We start from the raw sequence: 22083 nt of genomic DNA, 5'->3' as shown, positions 1-22083 counted from the left end.
CCTATTCTGGCAAAATTTCCTAGTTTGCAAGCGCTCTAAGTGTTTCGTTCTCATTCCACAATTCCATGAATTAAAGTGGTAAAATTGACTTAAAAACCCAACAGCAACCCAGCATTCTCCATATAAATAAATCAGAAATACTTATAATCACAATGCTTGTCGTGACGGTTTCCCCATGTCACCTCATTTATCACTTCCAATGCAGACGTGAACTTTTTTGCATGCACTTAATGTGCCCACGAATTCTGCTTTTGACGGACGTGTCTCAGGTTGTTACAGGCTTTATTTTTTACTCATTTGACGTTTTTTTAAGGAGATAAAATTCAACACCTCAGTGGCATGCTGAAGAGGCTTATGTCCAGTAATATAATGGTAATGGACTGACTCGTGCTGAGTAAGAATATTTACGATTATGTTTTTGGAAATCAGCGTCTAGTAGGTAGTAAATGTGTACCTAAGTAAATCTATCACGGCATTAGCAGAAACTTCACTTTATGTTCAAGCAACCAATTATAATGGCGTCTGGAATCGATTTCTAGAATAAGTTATTCACTTGTAAACAGTAAAGCACTATGAGAAGATTTTTATAACATATTTAAGATCTTTGTTGACACAGACTGATCAGTGGCGCCGCAAATGCAATTGTGGAGTATTAAAAGCTCAGATCTTAGAGATAGCAACTCTTTAGTATATCGATAAAATTAAACACGACACCTATGTACTGTTTAACGATGTGCAAGGTTCATAGCCAGCGCGTGAAGGTCACCAGCAGGAATCTGTCACCGACCTACAAAATACTCGTACACTATTCATTTCACACTAGTTTCTGGTTTAATAGGATGCATAAAAGTAAACTGCAGACTAAACAGTCGGCCGATAGTTGCCCGGTGTTATATAGGAAAATATATCTTTAAAAAAAACGTTAATTCAATCAAAACTTTTAGTCTGTCTGTCGTCTGATATCGGTCATTACCTAATCGTTGCTACATGTGTACCATTCATTTTCACATAGCTATAGTTACTATTATGAGAAAAAAGTCGTGGTGGCCTAGTGGGTAAAGGACCAATCTCTCAAGTATGAGGGCGCGGGTTCGATCCCAGGTCAGGCAAGTACCAATGCAACTTTTCTAAGTCTGTATGTACTTTCTAAGTATATCTTAGACACCATTGGCTGTGTTTCGGATGGCACGTTAAACTGTAGGTCCCGGCTGTCATTGAACATCCTTGGCAGTCGTTACGGGTAGTCAGAAGCCAGTAAGTCTGACACCAGTCTAACCAAGGGGTATCGGGTTGCCCGGGTAACTGGGTTGAGGAGGTCAGATAGGCAGTCGCTTCTTGTAAAGCACTGGTACTCAGCTGAATCCGGTTAGACTGGAAGCCGACCCCAACATGATTGGGAAAAAGGCTCGGAGGATATAGTTACTATTATGAGAGCCCCAACAATCTGTGAGCCGACTAAAAGTTTGCAGTGTGTACTACTGTGCGAGCGACTCTTAAACTACTAAGACTAGGAATTTATCTAGGTCCTAGGTGTTAAATGTTGGGTTTTATAGCACATGTTCGAACTTACGCGTACTTAAGTAAAAGTTTATAAGATTTCAAACATTAATGTTGACAAGGTAATGAATAAACCAGTATTGATGCGATTAACTTGTATATGCATACCGACATAATGCACAATGTGGTAGCGCAGGCTCATAACTGTTTGTCTGCTAATAATCGTTTTTCAAGTTAATTCAGTGGATTTCTAAAATATATGTCTTATCTGTTTATGTAAGTATGTTGTGTCACAATTAATTAGTTCATAGATGAGAAGTAGAAGGTTGTCATGGTATGGGCATGTAATGAGGAGGGATAGTACGCATGCAACAAAGTCTGTGCTAAGTATGATTGTATAAGGATGGAGAGGAAGAGGAAGACCTAAGAAAAGATGAATGGATTGCCTGAAAGATGACATGAATAGGAAGGGAGTGAGTTTCAGTATGACGAGTGACAGGGAAATGGAAGCGGAAGACATATTGCGCCGACCACGAATAAAATTGGGAACAGGGCAGGAGGAAAAAGAAGATGAACGTTCATATATCTCTACAAAAATATAAACTAAAAAGCGGTCTTTAACCAAGCATGGCGGCCCTACGTCGCGACACGAACAGTGTTGGTGAAAAAAATCGCACGTTCAGTGTGTTTGCATGCGACGCGCACCGAATTGTAATGAAGGCGTCACTTTTAGTTGTACTTGTGGGAACTGGATGAATGGCCGACTCGCATTCCCCACACAGACGGAGAAAAATGCCTGACAAACTGCGGGTTATGAAAAATGTCCTGCTCATGCATGCCTTCAGGCGTAGGGGGGCAATGAATGAAACTCCTTGTATAGTGACAGAGTGAGTAATTGCTTAACTAAGTCGAGGTTTCTTGAGCTCTCAATTATTCAACAGTTTACAGTGTTTTTTAAAGGGCCTGCAATGCCCTGCTACAAAAAGTTTATCTCTTTTGAACATAATTTAATTCATTTAAATATTTCTAGATCACTTTCATCTTCTAAATGATCGGAGGAAAATGTGAAAAATTCTGCTTTCTAATACTACGAAATTCCTTCTATCGTTTTCAAATAGGTATTCTAAGCGCTCAAAATGTATCTAAATTCCGTGCGCTCATGGTTTGACTAACACAAAAATATCTCTTAAGTAATTCGTAAGCCCATCTCATAAAACTTCTAAAATACGAGCCTATAATAATTACTTGCAAAAAATACATCACGTGCTCTATAAAAAATGCCACCAACATTACCACCTACAATATGCTTCAATGAGTCAATTGCCAACACGCAGCGCACGTAAGCCATAAAAAAATAAATTAAATGCCCATAAAACTTAATGATGCGTTAGAATTTTTCGTCTAATTCGCACGATTTGAATTCAGAACGCGTGCGTAATGGGAATGACGATTTGGTAATGATGTTCGCAGGTCGTAATGAGACGATGGCGAATCTGCGCACGACGGTCATCTCATTAGGCGACGTGGCGGGCATGAATGGACCACCGGCGACCAGGTATTACCATCACAATCTGTTTTAATAAACGTCTGGGTTGAACGGTAGGTCATATAGTTAGTGCTTTATATTGTTTTAATCCGTGACTCACTTTGGATATTTTGGTTGTCATTGAGATATTCGGAATAAGTATTTGGTGCTTCGAACTTAGTACCTATATTTTAACCCAAGTAAGAGGTACGTGTTGACTGGGTAAAGGGTTGAGATCAGATAGGCGGTCGCTTCATGAACAACACTGTATCTAATGGCATATGAACTGTTATGCCTACTGGCAGGCATAGTTAGTAAAATGCTAGGCAGCCGATGATTTTATTGGAACTTAATTCATGCTATTATTTCAGCTTCGAAAGAATAATCTCGAAGCATTTTATTTACTTTACATTTATTTTATTGCACATACCAAAGAAACACTTTGGTATGATTTCGTAATAATTTATTATATCGATCTACATCGCTAACTAAATCTACTTGCTAAACTTAATGATGCACCGGAAAATAAAAGCAACCTACGCTTTATTATTTTTTTATTTTTATCGTAGAACTTGACACTAACGAGCCAAAACTGAGAAAAAATTTACACGTCCATAAAAATATGATACCGCATAATAAATAGCTATAAATAATGAAGTAATTCAATCTGTGTCTACACACGTTTGGCTGAGGAAATGCATTCATTATCATCTGTCCGCATTGAACGATTAAGTAATTTAGAAGCTAACCATTCATCGCCGCGTGTAAACACGAACGTATTTTAGGAAGACTATAAATGAGCAGGGTGATTGAAAAGTTATCCAGTTTTGGTAAATTCAAAACAATGTATCCTAAGGCGATTATCACACTGCCCCGCATGATGCAGCGTAGTGCGTGGATGCGTTTTTTTCCGTTGTATGGAAATATCTCCGTTTGTATGGAAAACACGCATAGTCCAACACACTGAAAATGCATCCACGCGCGTTCATGCGGATCACGCACATACATGCGGAGAAACACGCACCCCCGCGCGTAGGTGCGGGGCGAGACGCAAGGTATGGCACACTGAATCCCGCAATGCCGCGCGTGATTTTGAATGGGCGTGACGTGTATATTTGAAAATGGAACTCGCTGTGCGTGAATTTACAAAACGCACCTACGCGCGTGAGTGCGTGAAAAACCCGCACGATGATGCAGATCTGCACTCCCGCAGGAACGCGCGTAGGTGCGTCGACACGCAAGATGCAGCGTGATGCGGGGCAGTGTGAAGATCACCTAATACTAATTGAAGTTGGTACAATACTAGTGACATCTAGAAAGGAATAGCCACACTAATTATGACGGCGCGACTTTAGCGACATCTGGTAGGGAATAGTAGTACTAATTAAACAAGCGATATCTTTTAGGAGATCGTAATACTAATTGGTGGAGATGCGACACTAGTGACATCTTGTGGGGAATAGAAATAAAAAAGTCTGATGTCAAACCTAATTTATTTAATGGTGCAATTAACCGATAGGGAATTTAATTGTTGTCAAAAATTCCTTTAGTTTTTATTTTAAATGAAACATTGTATTTATGATATATGTAAATATTGCTTTTCTAACTATGGCTACACTGCAGTTAAACGTCACATTACGTCAGCCATATTGTTCCTTCTTGACGTGCGAGACCAAACAAAACAGCACGTGTAAAAAATGCGTATAGAAACTTGTTATTTCTGTTCGTCCAGGATATATCCTGGACATGGAATCCAATTCGTCAGAAACGACTGCAAGGTAAGCCCTGAACATAATTTACCTATTTTGTTTACATTAAAAGTATTCCACAACATTGCGCCACTAACCTACAACTTGACAGATTTTCAGATTTTGTCGTTCAAAATGCCACGCAGCGTTCAAAAAGAAGAAGAACCCGCGTAAAACCAAATGGACCAAAGCTTACCGTAAGACCGCTGGCAAAGACCTGGCTATTGACCCATCTTTCGAGTTTGAGAAGCGCCGCCACACTCCTGTGAAATACAGCAGGGAATTATGGAATAAGACCATTGAAGCTATGAAGAAGGTCGAGGAGATCAGACAGAGAAGAAGTAATAACCACATCATGCAGAGACTGAGAAAGGGCAGAGAAGTTGAGTGGCAGAGAGACGTCAGGGAAGTACAGCGGGATATCTCACTGATCAAGTAAGTTTTGACTATATTTTTATTCTATTTAAATAAATCAGACTAGTGTTACTGGCGTAACGACAAAGCAAGATAAATAGGTGATAGGGAAAGGTATTGTAGTTTGTTTACTGGTTTATTTACAAACATGACAGCACGAGAAAAGCATTTATTTTGTGTGTAAACTATATAAAGTACAGCAACAGTCAGTTCTTTCATTGTATGAAACTACATAAAATTTATCAAATTGAGAGTTTAAACATTATGGTTATGAAATATTTATTTATCATCAATACTTAAACTCTGCATAGTTTATTTAACAATTGAAAATAGATATAACAATATTCTCAAAAATTCAATTATTTTCAGATCCCCAGCAGCTGGTCTTAAGCAGAGACAATTGGAAGAGGAGACGGAAATGGACATTGAGCCTGAGACCATTGAGGTGGTTGACGCTAAGGGTCGCAAACAAGTCATTGAGGCACCCGTCATGGTGCCCGCTACTGGCGAGATGATTGAAGACGGTGGAGACATTGAATTATAAAACTGTGAATTATTTTAGGAGTTCATATTATTTTGAACTGTGATTGAACACATTAACGTAACGATTCATTTTGGTTAGTACTTGAAGATGCCAAGATTTTTGACAACCAACGAATAATGCCACTTCTTATAAGGTCTTCAGTTTTATTTTTGTGCTTAATAACTGCAAATGTTAAACTTGAACTTAATTAAGATTGTGAAGAAGTTTCTTAATGCAATTTTAAATTATTCTGTAATAATCACAATCTTTTCTGTTCATCGATTATTACAGTGTAATTAAACTTATTTATAGTGAAAATGTTTTTTTATTATGCTTTTTCTGCCTATCTTCCACCCTATCATATTAAACTATTAAAAATATAACAGTAAAAATAATTTTGGAACTTTGTCAGATATCTTAATGTAACACATGGCTATTATTCTGAATCTGGCATTCATTTCTTATTTCATATTCTTATACTTAACATGAAAAAAGTTACGTTCTTTATTTACACAATTATAATAAGTGTAACAGTAACTATTGAATCCAGTAGTCTCGAGAAATCCTTACAATTACGGCATCCACCACAACATGACATATTGCATGTCGTAATATAAAAGAAGTATTGATTTCCTGCCGCGGTAGAGCATCGTAAAGTAATCCTCTTGGCAGACAGGTGCCATCAACATTTTGTACCCGTAAACATATAATTTGTGGATTGTTTTGATCTGCTCCCACCATTACTAATGTCACCCAGTAGCATCACCCTTTGGATTTATTCAGAGCCAAGTTCACACTTTCTTACTTAAATTCCTCAAATAGTTAAAAAAGTTATTTGATACAAACTGAGGTAAAATAACCTAGGGCACGCCACCATCGTGGCGGTAATTCCCCTCTTTGAGGACTCGGCTCGGGAGGAGTCACGGCGCCCTCACGTACCGCATGACGCAGGTCCTCACCGGACACGGTTGTTTCGGGAGGTACCTGCACCGCATCGGTCGTGAGGAGGCGCCCGGGTGTCACCATTGTGCGGACAGCCCCGAGGACACGGTGGACCACACAGTCCAGGTGTGCCCCGCATGGGAGGGGCACCGCCGGGTCCTCGTCGAAGCTTTGGGTGGCGGCGACCTCTCGCGTCGGCCCTGGTTCAGGCCATGGTCCGGGGCGAGAGGGAATGGGATGCCGTCGCCTCCTTCTGCGAAGCGGTCATGCTCGAGAAGGAGGAGGCGGAACGCCAGAGAGTTCGCACCTCTCATCCCGGCCGCCGCGCTGGACCAGGTAGACACCATGGGCGCCGGGTGTCGCGAGATGACTCCTGGCCACCGTAGGCGTGGGTCTGTGGGCGGTGAGTTCGGGTGGCTCATCGTCCCTCTGTCTACTTAGACGACAGACCCGTGTCGACGGCGCGCGTTGTTCCACGCGCTCCTCAAAGAGATGTCAGCAACCCCAGCGGGGCCCAGCAGGGCCAAGGCCTGCCGGGGCTGCGGGTTGTTCGAAAGAGATACCGCGGCCCTGGTACATAAAAGGCCTATGACGGAACACGACGGTTTTTAGTCAGTAAGAGTCTGACACTCCCTCACCGCTGCTAACCCACAGCGGGAGGGGTCATTTGATGATTTTTAACGTCGGAAAAAAAAAAAAGGTAAAATAACCTTATCAGTCACTGTGAAGAAGGTGCTACGTAGGTACCAGTCACAAAGTGAGTTTAATTGAGGTGGTCCTTAATGTTGACCACCCCTGCCTAATTCAATTATAACACACGTAAGAATTAAATAACATTATACAAATCAAACCGCGGAGTTATCAGGCTTTCCGCTTTGCAATCCATTCCTTCCTGTCTTCAAGTGGCCGTTTGCCTTATAATTCAATTAAAGTTATGCCTTTTGACAATACATTGCTATAAAACTTTTAAAAGGAGTTTGGAACAAGGAATGGCGTTGTACTCGTATATATTCGGGCTGTTGATGGCGTGTGTGTCGTATGTGGTGTATCAAAGATATGTGAATGTGTACACTAGTGTTATTGTTAAGCCGCAAAAACGATATGATTATATTATTGGTGAGTTTCAGACATAAATACCTATCTATCAAGAATTAGCATTACCAAAATGCGATCGGTTATAGAGAATTGTTAACTCAATAAGCTGCTTGTGTAATATTATTGTTCCTATTACTACCCTTCGTAAGGTTACTATAACCACCAATTCTGGTACCGTAACTATTTCGCTACAGACAAATCAATCTGAAAAGCAGTTTTCTGAAACGCAGATTTCATTTTAGATACAATGTTCACACATCGTCGTTTATATGTATAAATCTACTAGTTTATTATTATAACCAAAAAACATGGTGTTTAGTGGGTGCCGGCACAGCGGGTTGTGTGCTCGCTTCCCGCCTTTCAGAGGACCCGAACAACAAGGTCCTGCTCATAGAAGCCGGGGACCACATGGGCTACTTCACCAAGATCCCACTGACGCCCACAGCCGCCCAGCAGGGCCCTGACGACTGGGCTGTGAGGACCAAGCCGCAGAAGTACTCGTCTTTTGGTCTTTGGGGACGGGTAACTTTAACAATAGATGTTATTTATATATACGCTATTAAAAAATCTTTCCTATATCTCGTTAAAGGTCGGTTGCATCATTTCACTATCTATTTAACCGTAGGTACCACATTGACGAATTGATCAATGGGCGTCAATGTCAAAGTTAAGGAAACAGTTTCATTATAAATACCTACCTCGACTTTTTTTAATTTGATTCCGAGTAAGAACTGGATCAACGCAGGTACTCGTATTTACTATTATGAAGTTTTTTGTCTTTCAGTCACAATTCATACCACGAGGAAGAGGCCTCGGTGGGTCAGGCCAAATAAACTTCCTAATGCACGGCTTTGGTCTTCCCGGAGACTACGAGAGATGGACAGAGCTAGGCTTTGAAGGGTGGAGCGCTGAGGATTTGAGGCCTTACTTCATAAAGGCCTTTGGAACTGTGAGGAGTGAGTTCGATTCCGGACATTGTGCTGTTGATGGGGACTGTCCTGCAGCCAAGGTGAGATAACGTTTAACATCGAAAGAGACTTTCTAGATCTACGTGTACACTTAAGTTATTTACAAAAAACGAAATTGTGTAGTGTGTAAAAAAAATTGAATGGGAGATCTAGTGACCCCTAAATATCCTAATTCTTCTGATAAATATCTTTATGTTCCAGGTGCCAATGAAACTAAAACTGATAGACGAAGAGAATGAACTGATGAACACATTCAGACTAGCGTCGTTAACTTCCCAGAACAAACACACGATCTTTAGGAAACCCACGGCGACAATCAAAGACGGTGCTCGACATTCTAGTTTAGACGCGTATTTGAGACCTGCACTAAGGAGGAAGAATCTGCACGTGCTGTTGAAAACACAAGCAATTTCTGTAAGTATATGAAGTGGAACACAACTTTTATTAAAGTTATGAAATCAGGACTTATTGACACCTTAAAGAGCAACATTTACGACAACTTCCAAACTCCGCGAAGAGCTCTTAAAACTCTCTAAGCGATTTCTTTCTAACCCGGGAAACAAACCTGACGCACCGTATACACTACAGCATTAGCGTTTTGCGATTAGGTACTAGTCCAACGCAATGTACACTGACATTACCTACCATCACAACAACAATAATTTATCAGGCATTCAAGTTATGTAGGTACCTACACTTTTGTCTTTCCAGATACGTTTTGAGAACACCACAGCATCTTCGCTGTATATCCTTCAGAATCACCGGGAGCTGGACAATATATTCGTGAACAAAGAGATCATAGTGTCAGCAGGAGCTATAAAAACTCCACAACTATTGATGCTATCAGGAATCGGACCACCGGAACTTTTGCATAGGTGAGTTTCCTGTTTTTTTTCGGTCAAGTATAACGACAAGAATATGTACTTCCATTAGTACTGCCACATTACATAGGTACAAATCACATCTTCTATCTTCTATATAAATAAAAATGAATTGTTGTTCGTTAGTCTGATTAAAACTCGAGAACGGCTGGGCCGATTGAGCTGATTTTGGTTTTAAAATGTTTGTAGAGGTCCAGGGAAGGTTTGAACGATACGAAGTTCGCGGGATCAGCTAGTTTGAAATAACATAAAGCTACTTGATGGTATAATATAATTGTCACATATACACAATACACTTAAGAACAATCATGATTTACCCCAATATTCCCATTATTATTAGGTATCTACCTAAACAATATACACTTGGACACTGCCCACTCACTTGCTTCACTTAAAACTGTTTGAGTTCTAAACAAATCTATGAATTATATTGTTAATTAGTAATGTACCCTCATTTTTTCGTTTTACCCTCTACTTTAGAGGTTTAAGACTAATGAAGAATCTTACAATTTTAGGCTAAAAATAAAGCTGGTATCATCAAACGCGGCCGTGGGCAGCAACTTCCACGACCACATGAACATGCCCATCTACGTGAGCATACAGAGACCGGTCAGCGTCACGCTGTCCAAGGTGTTCACCTTCAGCACAGTGGCAGAATACTTCTGGAAGAATACTGGTAAGGTTACCAGAACTCCTTATCAATAAGCATTTTCGAGGCCGTGCAGTTCCTCCTCTATTGAGAGTTGGAACTTATTTTAGAAATAATCCCAACTTTATGACATCAAGCGTCTTTCTAAAATATGAGAATATTGCTATCGATTTATTTTCTTGTAATAGCACTTAAGTAATCCCTAAGTCGTATATAATATTTAATACAATGACCTGAAAATTGTCTATTGCAGGGCTACTATCATTTCCTCCACTATCAGGCGTGGAATATCAAAACACCTCGGCCGTTATGCTATTCTCGATGGGCACAGCCAGCGAGAGACTGTTACGAGATCTGTCCAATTACAAGCCACAGGTGAGTTGGCCCAAGTAAACCTCAACCCAGTTGCCCGGGTAACTGGGTTGAGGAGGTCAGATAGGGCAGTCGCTCCTTGTAAAACACTGGTACTCAGCTACATCCGGTTAGACTGGAAGCCGACCCCAACATAGTTTGGGGAAAAGACTCGGAGGATGGATGAGGTGAGTTGGCCCAAACTTCAATAGATAGATTATTGTAGTGGTTACCAAAATTCATGTATCTCTGTGAAGTGAAAAAGATGCCTGAGCAACGTGGCAATATTCGCACGCTCACCAACACACATGCCCAGTACGATGGGCTTGGGCAAATCCCTCCAGCTTGGGCAGCAGTCCAGCAATTTACATTTTGGCTTATGACGACTTAATGACATTACTAGCACTCTTGGAAATGGTCTATGTTTAACATTAGGCGGTGACATCCAATTTACTAAAGCTGAATTTCACCCCTCAGGTATTCCGCGACACATTTGCCTTCTACAACAACACGAAGAAGGAAGGCTTCATGTTCCTCTGTACGTGCGTGCAGCCTTCCTCGAGAGGAAGTGTCACTCTTTCTGACTCCATCACCTCGGTTCCGCCCGTGGTAGACCCTAACTACTTGGAACAGTATTCTGATGTCCAGTGCATGGTTAAAGGTAGGAATTTCAAACTAAGCTATACTTCAGCGCTTTTTTGATCGTCGGAAAAACAAGATATAAATGCAAGTTCTTAAGTTCTAGCCTATTGGGCTGGAGACTGTTGTAATGTACTCCATAGAATTTCTCAAATCTGTCGAATGTCCTTTAAATTTAAGTTTAGTTTACCCTGCTTACAAAATTATAGTTACATTATCCTCACACCTCTTTAGTCTACACCTGTGGTCCACAATTTTTTGATACTTTACTTAACCTACCAAAAGTATAGATACGGTATAATATTCTTATTTTAAAATCAACTATCTAAAATATTTTACTGATTGATTGACTGATTGATTTAAACTGGATTCGTCATGCTCTTCAGCAATTCGAAGAGCGGAGCAATTAGTATCGTCGAAGGCGTTCGTAGAGATAGGAGCTCGGATACACTGGCCACGACCTGAACGATGCCTCTCTCTCTGGAGGTATACCAAGGAGGAACAGAGAGGACCTGTGTTCAGGAGGAGGAAATTGTAAGTGCTAATGAGGCTATTTTAGGAAATAATTTGTCATCAATAGTTATGATAAGAGTCGTGGTGGCCTAGTGGGTAAAGAACCAACCTCTCGAGTATAAGGGTGTGGGTTCGATTCCAGGTCAGGCAAGTACCAATGCAACTTTTCTAAGTTTGTATGTACTTTCTAAGTATATCTTGGACACCAATGGCTGATAAAAAGGTGAAGGAAAACATCTTGAGGAAACCTGGACTATATAGTCTGAAATCACCAACCCGCATTGAGCAAGCGTGGTGATTAATGCTTAATCCTTCTCCACGTGAGAGGAGGCCTGTGCCCAGCAGTGGGACGATAAAAAGGCTGTAACAGAACAGTTATGATGCCATTCTAGGAAATATTTAACAATATTCGGCATGATGATGCTTTCAAAGTTATTAAGAAATATCTCCCGCGATTTTATAGGTCCTTTTGAATTCGCCAAAGTTATTTAAAAGTATCATTGTTCAACGATTTCATCAGTGGGTGTAACAAAACAGTACCCTGACACTTATTTACCTCTACTTGAAGCCAAATACCATATAACATAAAATATTTTTTCTATAAAAGCGGCAAGAAGCAGTCACAACCTAAAGAAGCCAAGCCAAGCCAAGCTACTAAACAGAAGGTGCCACCGAGTCCACCTGACGCGTACCTGGAGTGCATCATCAGGGAGGTAGCGGTGACAGGACACCATGCGGGAGGCACCTGCGCGGGGGGGATGGTCGTAGACAATGAGTTACGGTTAGCGAACAATACTCGTGGCACTTTTACAACGAACTTACGAAATGAAGTTAAGTATAACTGATCCGTTGTTTTGCGATTATTAATTGAATCATGACATAAGTTCCTTAAGGCCTCGGCCTCGAATTTTGCGGGCAGCGGGGCGGCAGCGGCGGCGGCGCGGGAGCGGGGCGGGCAACGCATACCTGTTCTCGAAACTAGCGGGCAGATCGCGCGGCACTATAGCAGTGTAGTGTTGTGTCCTGTTATGTTTGCTGTTTCATATGGGTGTCCTCTCAAAGATGGCCGAAATAATTAGCTCTTGCACGTCCGAAGACATTTTGATACGTCACAAAAAAAATGTATAACACTATGCCTACAATGCAGACGCCCAACGCGGGCGGTCACCGCTTGACTGGAGCGCACCGCTCGTTGCCCGCCGCCGCGCCGCTCCCGCGCCGCTGTATTCGAGGGCCGGTCCATTTGATTATACGCGTAAGATCCTGCCGCTCCCGCGCCGCCGCCGCCGCCCCGCTGCCCGCAAAATTCGAGGCAGAGGCCTAAAAGTTTGGTCACTAATAGCAAAATAACGGACAGATCGGTGACAGAAATCCACCGCAAAAAAAGGTATGACGATTTCTTCCAAAAGTTTGTCCATATCCTTACGTCTTTTTGTTTGTGCTGAAAAAAAGTTTTTCTATCGAAGTGGCCCAATTTTACTGGCACTTATTACATAATATGTAATAACCATTCTCTTCTTTTGTTTTTTCTTACAGAGTAAAATCAGTATCAAGACTGCGCATAGTAGACTCGAGTGTACTCCCCTCTCCCGTGTCGCTGTTCCCGAACTCTGTGATCGTCGCGATGGCGGAGCGAGCCGCCGATCTTATACGATATGGACATAATAAATAACTTTGTAGTTAAAATTATATGTCTTTTATTTCAGTACCTATTTAACCAACTTAAAAAAGGAGAAGGTTCTCAATTCGACCGTATTTTTTTATTCCTTTTCATTTAAAACTCAAATTGGCAACTGGTGGATAACTCTGAGTAGGATAGTATCCGCCAATTCATTTAATGGCGGTTCACAACTAACTTCGAAGCATAGGTACATGCATGCAAAAATGGTTTCTGGGCAAAGACGTGAGCAACTTTAAATCGAAAAAAGCTAGCATAAGCTTAATTTTGATTTTATCTTCCATAGGAGATACCAGGGTTCCAGTGAGTAGCTAGAACTTCAAATTTAATAAAACAAAAAATCTGCATAATTCTCTTTACTAGCAACGAAACAGCAGAGATGCTTCTACAAGAGGCTCTTGTGTTTTAGTGACTTCGTAGATGAACTTACAAAGCACCTTGCCTTTCACTAAGCTCAGGATTGATGGAGGAATGTTTTTCGCAGAAAATTCCAAATTATACAGCCCAAGCGCGCCCTGGAAGGCAAAATTTATTAGTTTAGTAGGTACAAGAACTAAAAGACAATGAAAATGACATGTCGAATAATTGTATTTTAGCTATGTGATTTCATTCTAAGTGATTTCATCCTCTTCATGCAACCAGATAAAAAATATGATCATGTCTTTGATTTGAATAAGTATGTATGTACAGTCAACTTCAGGTCAGTGGTACCAGTTTTATAGGAAAATCGTACTTATTACTATTGTGTTAAGGTGCATGACAGTTACCACTGATGTTCAGTCTACCGTACCTACCTAGGTAGTTATGGGTCTAGTTACAATTGGACGTAGTTATGCAGAAACGTTCCAACCCACTGTACGCGTAAATGCTTATATCTCAAATTAAACTTGAATTTGAGATATAAGCATTTACGCGTTTCAGTTGTATTCTTTTTTTATTCTAACTAGTAAAGGTACTAGAGGTTTTATTGTTGAATTATATTGAGTTTAGATAACCATATGCTAAATTTTAGGCTGTTCAATCACAATAACTCGATTTCGGGTGACTTGTGGGTTGGAACGTTTCTGCATAACTACGTCCAATTATCGTCATACTAAATTGTATCATTATTTTAAGCATTTTAACACTAGAAAATTCTACATTTCTACTTACTGATACATAAGTTCCAGTAAAATATGTAGGTAATCAATTCTATTAAGAAAGGTAATAACTTACCGCAGCATAAGGACAAGTATCACGCATATTCGAATAATTTGTGATGAAATGGTACAACCACGGGACCTCCTTTATTTCACACACTCTTGAGTTGGCTATTTGAATTGACATTCCTTCGGAATATAGCGTCACTTTGAACTGAAAATATCCTCCATATTAGTTCGGCGAATAAGCTACTAAAATATAACCTATTATATCGGGTGTGTCGTTCATAATCACATTAAATGAAATGCGTTAATATACTGGTTAATATATGTCGATTAACACAAAGATAAAAGAAAAATACGTAAAAATAAAAAAATGATTTTTTCAAACAAAGTAAATGGAATAAAAATGTGTAAAAATTAGAACACCATATGAAAGTCAGCCATTACAAACAACTGAAATTCTCCCTTGAAAACTGACAGCTGTCAACTGATCAAAACATACGATACTCCTAACTTTAACTCTGCTTTACACATGATGTTGTAAATTATAAAAACGAAAAATGACTCCTGTGGTCAAACCACTGAATGGATTAGGTTATTTTTTTACAATTCGCCATAGAATATCATAAAGTATATGCGATATGATTTAATGTGATTGTGAACGACACACCCGATATTTGGGTTTAGCCAAAACAAAACAAGCAAATATGACAGTGGGCACAAAAAAATCTTACGCCTTTATTATCTTGACCAGGTTAATCGTTTTATAGTCAAAATTGTTATTTAAGGGAGGTTGTAGTGTCCACTATATTTGTAACTAGCTTTTGCCCGCGACTTCTTTCGCGTGGAATAGTAACTTCCGGTAGATTTTTGGTTTGACCAATAGGTGGCGCTATATGTCCGGAATAAATTTTATTTTTATATTTTTTTGTAATAAAAACTATCCTATGTCCTTTCTCAAGTTTCAAACTATATCTGTACCAAATTTCACACAAATCGATTCAGTAGTTTAGGCGTGAAGAAAAGACAGACAGACAGACAGAAAGACAGACAGACAGAGTTACTTTCTCATTTATAATATTAGTTAGGATTAAATAGTAAATAAACTTTAACTCATAATTGTACTTACCGTAACATTATTACCCCAAGAATATTTCGAGATAACTGTGAAGTTAGTTCTGTACATGTCCCCGCGTTTGGCTCGCCGGGTCATGGCATTACAATCCGTCACATATTTACCGTTGCAAATGTGTATCATCGCTCGCTCCTGCTGCAGCTGACACTAGAGGAAAATCTTATATTAAAAATATAAGAGAAACAGGTAGGTAAAACAAAAATAGGGGGCTCTTACTGAGACCAAACAGGATCAAAAGCCCGGACTGACCTCTATACGCTTGCCTTTTTATGACAAGAGATTAGAAGACAAAGCTAAGAACTAGATAATTTTTCATAATGAGCCGATTTTCATAAAACATGAAACTATTAGAAATCCAGCTTTCAACTAAAAAACTGCTCAAAATCTGTTGACACTGATGCTACGAAAAGACACAGGTAGACATAGCTGCGGTCAAACTTATCGAACATTCCTCTTTTTGCGTCGGAGGTTAAAAATTGACAAAATAATAAATAATTGGTTAGGTAAGTATACATTCACAAGCACTTATTTCCGTAACACTTATATATCCGATACTTTTGTGTTAAGTTTAATAACATTAAAAAAAAGATGCTTACAGCAAAACTGGCAGTTAGTAATAAAAACAAAAAAATACTCAAACGCGTCATGTTAGCAAACAAATAAAACTAAATCTACCTAAAAACTATGTCTGTAATTCGTATTAAATGCCATCCTGTCAATTATTGCTTGTATTATGTTGATTATATGTAATTTAAATAAATTGTATCGTTTAAACGGTGCACATAGGGGTATTTTGCATTTTTAGCCGGGCGAAACTATTAGTGCGGGTTTTTCTGCTGTAAAGTAGATAGGACTTAGTAATATTTACAGAAAACTATTGAGAAGGCCTTAATCCAAAAGTGAGTATTATGGGCTGATACGATGATAAAATAAAGTAATATTCATGATTTGGAGAAGGTTTTATTGACTAACTCATTAGATAAAAATCATATTGAACAGGTATTCTCTACTTAAATGTTTGTAGTTATATAGAGCTCCCTGGTATGCCTAAAACAATAAATAAGCGTGTTAAAAAGAAAACATTTAATAATTTGCTTGAAAATAATGGTTAATTGTTTTTAGTTTACACCAGCAGTAACGTCTAAGTTCTGTCAAAAGTAGCAAAAAGAAGCACCTAATGTGTGCAATATCTATCATCTGACAGTGTTTGTAATACGTTACAACAGAAATCATTAGCCGAAAGCACTTGGAAGATAACTATATTCACTGTGGAAAGTACAATATTCATTAAAAAATGGTTCAAACATTTTGAACTTTAAGAATTGATTTTGAACCTTAAAAATACACGTAAACATTATTAAATCCTAACAAATAAAACTGTTCTTACCTGTATTATGATAATCCATAGTAGTTTTGGTTAAATAGCTCACAATAAAAAAGTTCTGAGGTTTCAAACACGGTACGTTTTTAATGTAGCCAGAAACTGACGCGAGTGCATGTCACAATGATCAAGTTCCGAGAGGTTTGTGGCTGGATGGCGCGGGAGTAGGAGCCTGAAAATGGTCGGATTTTGTTCAGTAGTTACCTCGCTTTCTAACAAGCATTAAATTTTTCTTTTAGTCGCCCGAAAGGTAGTTTGTTTAGGATCATAAATCAGTAGGTATGAAGATAAATCGAAGTTCACACGTAAAAACGATCAGGTATTTGTCCGATATCAGACCGATTAAAAACTGATTGAACTGATATTTTTTCCCCTACTAAAGGGCCAACAATTTTCCTATTACAATCAGCCAACTGTTTAATCTGCAGTGTGCGCGTAGGTTTGTAACAAAAAAACCTACATAACGTTATAGATGCACAAAATAAATGGTAACTGTTTCTTCAGTCCAGTGCACTATAATTAATTGTCACCTATGGTTTTTGGGTCGTGGAACAGTCTACTATACTATTATCATCTGGCTTTCACCAGCGGTTTAACCCGCGTGCCATGGAAACTTCTCCGTAGACTAGCCTTCATCCATGAAAAGGCTATAAAAAATTGAAAGAAATTTTAAGTCGATCCAGTACTTCCAGAGATTAGCGGGTTTAAGCAAAAGTTTCAGCTTTATGTAGGTGTAAGTTTCAGAATCAACTTTTGAAATCAAACATATAACTCCGTATAATACCTAAATATTAGGCATGACTTTAGGTCATATACAAATAAATATGGCAGACATGCTATGAATGGAATAGTTAAAATTCAATTATTGTACTAACTATTGCATCGAACCACTTTTTCAAACATCTATACATATAATAATCTATACATATAATAAATCTGTAGAAAGTGATTGTTTGTTCGGGATTCACGTAAAATCTACGAACTTAATGCAGACAATGCTTATATACAAAAGTTCTACGTAACTTGGGGTATTACTTAGGCTTTGTTTCATCGAAATCGGTTCACTCTATCAAAAGATATGATTAATTTAGTGAATTCAAGATGTAAAATATTACGACACGCAATCTGTTTGACAAAACAGTACAGGTTAAAGTAGCTCCATCTGTGGTAAATAAAATACATCAAGAAGCGAGGTGGTAAATAACAATGAATTACCATTTACATTCTTTATATACTATTATTTCAACAGATGGAGTTGTGTATTTTCCGTAATTCACCATATTTTAACACGTAGTGTAATTTTTCGATAGACATTTCAATAGTGTTTGTCAGTTTGCCGTGCCACATCAAAATCCAACTATAATTATTACCTTGATGAAAGGAAAATTAATAGATCTCAGCCAAATTTAAAACGGTGCCATCTAAATTATTTTTTGAACATTATGTCAAAAATGATGACTTTAGTGGAACAATTAATTATAATTTAAAGTTACAGATGGAGTTCATATCAGAATTTTTTCATAAACATAGTTTAGTGTGATAATCGCCAAAACGTACAAAATACGCGTCGCATACCAGAGACATGCTTACTTTCAACTTCCGATCGCAATTAATACACTGTTCACGATTACGAACAGTCTCAGTTAGACCCGAGCCAAGTCTAAAAAAAAACCTTTTATATAAAACTACGTTTGATATCATTCAATTACAAAGACAGAATTGTTCTCTGTTGCAAATCCTATCCACCTATATCCTACCCTAATCCAGAATGCATTGCAGGTGTGCATTGCACAAAAACCAATGGTATCCTATTCGAGAAGTCAAAAGAGTTGACCTGCCAACGTCAGCTTCTGCGCTAAGCAAGTGTTCTTAATAGTACCATCAGAATTACATTCATCGTTGAATGAGGTGAATAAATTTTCAGAAACCACAACAACAGTAGGAGCCAAAGCGTATTATCGCTTCATAGAGCTCTGATTGGCCCCAGGTGACCAAGTCAGGTCTGATTTGTTCGTTCATCAGATCTTTGAAAGTGTTTCGGTGGATACTTACTGTCGTCCTGTTTACGTGTGACACAAAATATGGTATATAAACGTCCTCCGCAAGAGCGAAATTTTCCCAGTGTGCGGTAGTGACGCACAGTATACAACACTTATGTTTCTTTTGATTTGCTGGCTCCACCAAGAAATGACAAATTGCGAGCGTACATTTTGAAAATCTTGGCAAAACTGCAGGTTTCAAGTACGAACACATGAAGTGGACTCTCTCAGATACGTACATTTTGCCTATTCGTGAACTAATTCAAACATTTCGGTGGAGTCCCGGCTTAGGCCACCACATTAGGCGTGCGCGATCCTCGGGCGTGTGAGTAGCGCGGGCGCCGCGCGTGCGTCGCGAGCGCGTTGCGTGAGCGTCGCGTTTTACTGCCCTGCGGCATTTGTAGCGCGCTCGCGGCGCGCACGCGCCGCTCTCCTTGACGTTTAACTGCTAAGGCGTTTAGCGGGCGGCGGGGATAGCGGGCGAAGGGGTAAGAACGCAACTCGAGCGCCGCGTGCTCGCCGCGAGCGCGTCGCTTGCACTCTTCACACATGCCGCAGGGCAGCAAAACGCGATGTTCACGCAGCGCGCTCGCGACGCCCGCGCTACTCACACGCCCGAGGATCGCGCACGCCTAATGTGGGGTCAGCCTTACCATAGTGAGTAAGTGAAACTATCCTACCCTATGCGCCTGCTGATGATGATGACTCATTTCATCATCCATCCAGCTATTCCCCAACTATGTTGGTGTTGGCTTCCAGTCGCCGAATCTGTTCGAGTACCAATATTTTGCTTGGAGCGACTGCCTATCTGATCTCTTCAATCCAGTCACATTACAAGACATTATCCATGGTAAGACTGACAGACTTTCTGGCTTCTGATTAGTCACAGCAGCTGCAGAAAATGTACAAATGACAGCTTTGTCAGACTCAAAGCATATAGACATAGATTATAGCTGTTTCCTGTGAAAATTACTTACGCACTATACGTAATAATTTTCCAAATTGGCTGACTAGATCCAGAGATATTCACAACGTCACAAACTTTACTTCTTTTGTTTAGATAAATGGTCACATCCACAACACAACCTTGATCATTGAATCTAAGCGACTGCTAAGTGCTAATCCTAATTATACTGTCACGTGAAAGAATGCACCTACGGGATAAGTAGTATTTTGACGATTCTATATTGCCCACGCAGACGAAGTTGCGGGCAACAGCTAGTTTTATTCATAAATTGCATGCAAAAAAGGTCACTTAGGTCATTCGCCTAAAGTACCTAAGTGCCTAGATTTTTCCAAAGCCGATTCGCAGATTCTTCAGCATTTTCAAAAAATAAAACAACTTATCCCTTCAAAAATACATTTAATTTTTCTTGCCTTTTTTTGGCTTAGTTTTCCTAGCATTATGGTCGAAGTGCAGCAAGGTCTCAATCTCCAGGATCGGCTCCTTGTTAGACGTGATATACAGTTGGAACCTGATGAGGTGGTCACCGTCAGCTATGGGCACCGGGATGTTCTTCGGCGGAAGTTCCATGTTGATGTATGTGTAACGTGCCTGAGGAGAAAGGAGAAAGCATCGGTACTTAAAGAACCTAAAGAACGTTTGATGGACAAAAATTTTGAGGATACAGCTCTCGTTAAATACCAGCAAAATATACCAATGAACGAATCACTATCACATATACTAAGTGAGGCTACTAATACTAGTACTCACAACAGGCAAAGGACACTTGTTGAAGGTCAAATTGGTGAAAGAGCTCATGAACTCATTCATCCATTTGTTCTTGAAGCTGTCACACACTTTGTTTGCAAACTTGAAGTCGCCGCCAGACTTTAGGGTCAGGACCACAGCTACCTGGAATAAAATACTCTAGAGACATTTCTATTACAAACATCTCGATTAAGATATCCGCATAGTAGGTAAGCCCATTCCTAATTACACTCTCACTTCACTGCACTTAATCACTTCATCATTGGCTTGACCTTTTCCCAAAGTTAGTGTCTGTTTCTACTCTGTATGATATGAAGTGTCTGACCAGTGTGTGATATGAAGCAAGTTCCTGCTTCCTCCACACAGTTACTCATATACCTCAATACCAAATGGACACACACATGGTTGGAAGACGTCGTGGCTTCTCACTGCACGTAAGGACTGCAAAATTTAACGGATCTGCGCCTTCCTCAACATGCATGGTTACCTATCCATGGACCGCATTAGGCGTTGCTTAGCTTCTCGACTTATCTACCCTTGGCTGATACTTATCCACGAGTTCCTTCAAGCCACTTACAGTGACATTATTCCCATACGGCTTGAGTATGGTACCCGTCATGTTGGTCAGGTAAGGGTCGTTGCGACTCTTCCTCCCGGTGAACACGGTCACGTCCCTTATGTACTTCGGGTTGGAGTACTTCATCTTCGCACGTTCTTGCCGGAAAGATTCCTGGGGACAAATTGTACTTTAATTCTGCTTCTAATCCTGATCTCATCTGCTTAGCCTTTTCCCAACTATGTTTCCCTGCCCCTGTTTCTAATCTATTATGACGTGAACATTATAAATTATTCTTCCTTTTATCAATCATGGCACCCTTCAAGCGATACATCCTTTTCTTTTTTGTTCAACTTCTCCCCCGTTGTCCAACATTCATACTTAATACGTCACGATACAGGAAATATTAACACTTACAGCTGCCCAATAACCAAACACAAGCATTAATATAATGTACACAATTAGAAAGATTCGGTTCATTTCTTTCTTATTAAAAAATATATTATAACCGCTTTAAATATTCACTCTACCAGGCCGGTTAACTTCCATTTATATCATTAAAACTAATGTTATTTTTTTCCAAATTGAGGTTGGATGTTCTGGTAATTTAGACATCAGACTGAGTTATTAGTCGCTCGTTGGTTTTAGGGTTTCGTATTAGTGTCTACAGAAAACCTTTAAATATTGGGAACCTAG

The 22083-nt window shown here is 39.6% G+C and overlaps 3 protein-coding genes and 1 long non-coding RNA gene across 4 annotated transcripts; 2 read left to right on the top strand and 2 right to left on the bottom strand.

The window, feature by feature from the left end:
* The first annotated feature begins 4637 nt into the window (after positions 1–4637).
* LOC124637088 (probable ribosome biogenesis protein RLP24) lies at positions 4638–6025 on the top strand. Its single transcript, XM_047173420.1, has 3 exons — positions 4638–4800; positions 4883–5205; positions 5554–6025. The coding sequence occupies exons 1-3, from the start codon at positions 4720–4722 to the stop codon at positions 5726–5728; spliced, it is 579 nt and encodes a 192-aa protein (XP_047029376.1). The 5' UTR covers positions 4638–4719; the 3' UTR covers positions 5729–6025.
* A 1295-nt stretch (positions 6026–7320) lies between these two features.
* Positions 7321–13432, top strand: LOC124637142 (neither inactivation nor afterpotential protein G). The gene is made up of 11 exons (XM_047173488.1): positions 7321–7765; positions 8064–8266; positions 8529–8753; positions 8914–9126; positions 9424–9587; positions 10109–10269; positions 10496–10617; positions 11071–11254; positions 11619–11766; positions 12353–12526; positions 13282–13432. Exons 1-11 carry the CDS (start codon positions 7639–7641, stop codon positions 13415–13417), a joined length of 1857 nt encoding a protein of 618 aa, XP_047029444.1. The 5' UTR covers positions 7321–7638; the 3' UTR covers positions 13418–13432.
* Positions 13433–13764: 332 nt separating this feature from the next.
* LOC124637179 lies at positions 13765–14892 on the bottom strand. Its single transcript, XR_006985190.1, has 2 exons — positions 14639–14892; positions 13765–13938 (listed from the first exon to the last, which is right to left on the bottom strand). It is a non-coding gene; the product is annotated as an uncharacterized LOC124637179 (long non-coding RNA).
* A 5591-nt stretch (positions 14893–20483) lies between these two features.
* LOC124637192 lies at positions 20484–21831 on the bottom strand. The gene is made up of 4 exons (XM_047173551.1): positions 21805–21831; positions 21409–21561; positions 20835–20975; positions 20484–20675 (listed from the first exon to the last, which is right to left on the bottom strand). The coding sequence occupies exons 1-4, from the start codon at positions 21829–21831 to the stop codon at positions 20484–20486; spliced, it is 513 nt and encodes a 170-aa protein (XP_047029507.1).
* Positions 21832–22083: the final 252 nt, after the last annotated feature.

The sequence above is a fragment of the Helicoverpa zea genome, chromosome 15 (genome assembly GCF_022581195.2).
Source record: "Helicoverpa zea isolate HzStark_Cry1AcR chromosome 15, ilHelZeax1.1, whole genome shotgun sequence".
Classification (NCBI taxonomy): Eukaryota; Metazoa; Arthropoda; class Insecta; order Lepidoptera; family Noctuidae; genus Helicoverpa; species Helicoverpa zea.
Note: the sequence above shows the minus strand (reverse complement) of the source record. Positions and strands in the feature narration are given on the sequence as shown.